This window comes from Sphaeroforma arctica (genome assembly GCF_001186125.1).
Source record: "Sphaeroforma arctica JP610 unplaced genomic scaffold supercont1.2608, whole genome shotgun sequence".
Lineage (NCBI taxonomy): Eukaryota > Ichthyosporea > Ichthyophonida > Sphaeroforma > Sphaeroforma arctica.
In genome coordinates this window covers 383-3,308 of record NW_014037950.1, presented here as the reverse complement: position 1 = coordinate 3,308, position 2,926 = coordinate 383, and the positions used below count along the sequence as shown (strand labels likewise).

The window sequence follows — 2,926 nt, the reverse complement described above, 5'->3', positions numbered from 1 at the left end:
CTTGCAAAAAAATAAATTGACATCTATATTGTTATCAGGTACATTTATGGGTTTTTAAAAACCTGCCATAGAGACTGTATTTATTTGCCATTACGGTCATTTATAATATAATGATTGGTTTATTGCAAAGTCATTTGATTAAAATGAATTTTTAGAAAAATTAAGATTGAGTACCCTAGTTCCGAACTTCCACGATATATCTAATATCATATCAATGATTTCATAAATATGTACTAATAAGTGATATGTATATCAGTTATTTATGACCTTTTTGCAAAAATATAAACAAAAAATAGCTCAAGAGTCAAGTCTCAAGACCAGAGCAGTCAAGAGACAACTCAAGACTGTCACAGACTGTCAGTGTCAGACTCGCAGTCTCAGACAAACCTCATTACGTTTTCCGTTTAAACGCAAAATATACGTTTATCCTAAATATAGCCCTATGGGTTTACAAATAGGTACATTTTTTGAGGCGGCCTAAGTGTCACGAATTGTCCTATTTTTCACTGCATGTCAGTTGTGAATGGGTTAAAAAAGGTCATCATATCAGGTGCAAATTTGGAAAATTCTCACGGTCGATTTGCCCCCGATATACTTTAAAATGGTTTATAAACGTTTTACGGTTACGTTTAAAGTTAAACGCATATAGGAAAACGTATTGAGCTTTGGTCTCAGACACAAAGAAGAGAGCTAAATATCAATAAAATAAATGTCAACTGACAGAAGAGTGAAGACAACACAAGGGAGCGTAATTTTAGCAATTCATGATCTACAGCTGACTTGGTTAACGATGCGATCGGAATCATTTGCGACATATGTTGGATATGTTAACTACATTTTTTTTTCTACGAGACGATATTTTGTAACTGTATGAGGAAAAGATATCTTATAACGAACACGTCGGATATAGATAAAAAATATCTGTCGTATTGGTGTTGTTTACCAAGTTAGGTCTGTTGAGATTTCCATGGCAAAAAAATATTAATTCAAAATTGGCACAAAAAAACCCATGATTGTTTTTGAAAATAAATTCAATTATAATTTAAAAAACAAAACAAAACAAACTTAAAAGTGGATTTCTCGTTGTTAGCGGCCTCAACTGGAAAAAGTATTTAAACCAATCATGTTGGATCATATGAATTCCGGAATGTGCTCTGTTTTTATGTACGAATTACACGACTCCCATGACCCGCCACGGAGACTCACTGGGTTCCGCTGACTTCCTCAATCCGTATCTTTCATGTCACCTGTGAAGATCGCTTGAAGACCAATTACAAATTCGCGATCTGCCGTCCCTGCAGTGAAATAATATGGTCTCTCTCTCTCTTCACTCTGCTCTAGTAGAGTAGTTGCAGTCGGAAGAGAGAGAGATAGAACGAGATATCGATATGGTGTAACCATAGTCATGACTCAAACTAAATGTTTGATTAATGCGTGGAGACCATCCCAATCATGAAGAATTGCAATTCACTAGGCCAAGTACGCATTTTTTTGCAGTATAAAAAGCGAGCCAACTGTTATTTCAATTCTCACATTTAAATCAACTGCAATAAAGAAGCTAATCCAACTACTAATCAACATGTCTGCCCAGAACACCAATAACAACACCACCAAGACCTACACTGAGTCAGCGTCCGAGACCATCAACAACGCCATGGCAAGTGCTCAGGGAATGGCTCAAGCCGGCTATGAGAAGGTTGCGAATGCAGTCTCAGGTGAGAAACCAGCCGAGCAGAAAGCTGCAGACAATGTAACCGAGGCACGAAACAACACTTCAGATAAGGTTGAAGACACAAAGGTAGACGCCAAAAATGCAAAGGAAGATTTAAAAACCAAGGGCAAGAAGTTAGCCAACAATATCGAGGGTGAGTACAACAAGGCCACTAGCGGCAACAAAAAACCGGAGCAGAAGGCAGCGGACTACGTAGCGGACAAGAGAGAAGACAAGTATACAGCGGAGGACCTCAAGACCGATGCAAAGAACATGAAGGAGGAAGCAAAAAATTCCGCGTCGAAGACAGCCAACGATGCTGAGGGCGAGTACAAGAAGGCCACAAACTAAATTGTTGGTCGACTATTCTACCCATACGAAAAGAAGTATAAGTACAATAAATATCCAATCTCTTTCACATAATTTTCTCTTCACTATACTATGTACATGTTCTTATACCGTAACGTTCACTCACGAACTCCGTTTATCTTAGATGTTTGTAGTTTGCTGTGTAACCACGCCATGTAGCCGAGTATATCTTGTTCGCCGTTTGATTTGGCTGTTTTGCTCATATATGTAGAAGATGTATGTGTATTTTAAGAGAGAGGCAAAGCCAGGTAAACACGTGAATTAAAAAAGTATATTTTAGACAAATTGCCAATGATCAACAGGAACGTTGTAGTGCTGTCGCCGTATTAAACTGTTCCACCCACTGATATATTATTGTCCCACGAGATATCAGTGTACATTTGTGGCTACATCCGACTGCCAAGATGGTGTGTCATCCTCTTGATATAACATGCATCAATAAAGCGGTTGTATATCTTTTTGTCTCCGCGACAGAATTGTGGTGACAAGTTCTTGACGTATACAATATGCGAGAATATCCGATTTTGATACATTTCAGTTTAGAAAATACAGATATTGTTAGACTATCTTTACACAAAGTGCGACTGACAGGGCACCGAACATCCTTGGCCGTTGGGTAGATCTGATGCCAATTTCCACGGATGTTTATCATTGGTGTGAGGATGCCTACGGTCACGTTTGCGTACACGTGCGCAATATCCACCCACCTCATTCCTTTGTTTAAAACTGTACACCCACTATAAATCAATATAAATTTGATCACTATCAGCATCAACACAAGCCGGACAGCATACAGAGTTGCTCGCACTCAAACATCTCGCAGGCAGATAAACGGTTATCATATTT

At 38.5% G+C, this 2,926-nt stretch overlaps 1 protein-coding gene across 1 annotated transcript; it reads left to right on the top strand.

Moving 5' to 3' along the window:
• Positions 1–1,533: 1,533 nt before the first annotated feature.
• On the top strand, positions 1,534–2,130 carry SARC_12808 (hypothetical protein). The gene has a single exon (XM_014293078.1). The coding sequence runs from the start codon at positions 1,580–1,582 to the stop codon at positions 2,060–2,062; it is 483 nt and encodes a 160-aa protein (XP_014148553.1). The 5' UTR covers positions 1,534–1,579; the 3' UTR covers positions 2,063–2,130.
• The last annotated feature ends 796 nt before the right edge of the window (positions 2,131–2,926 follow it).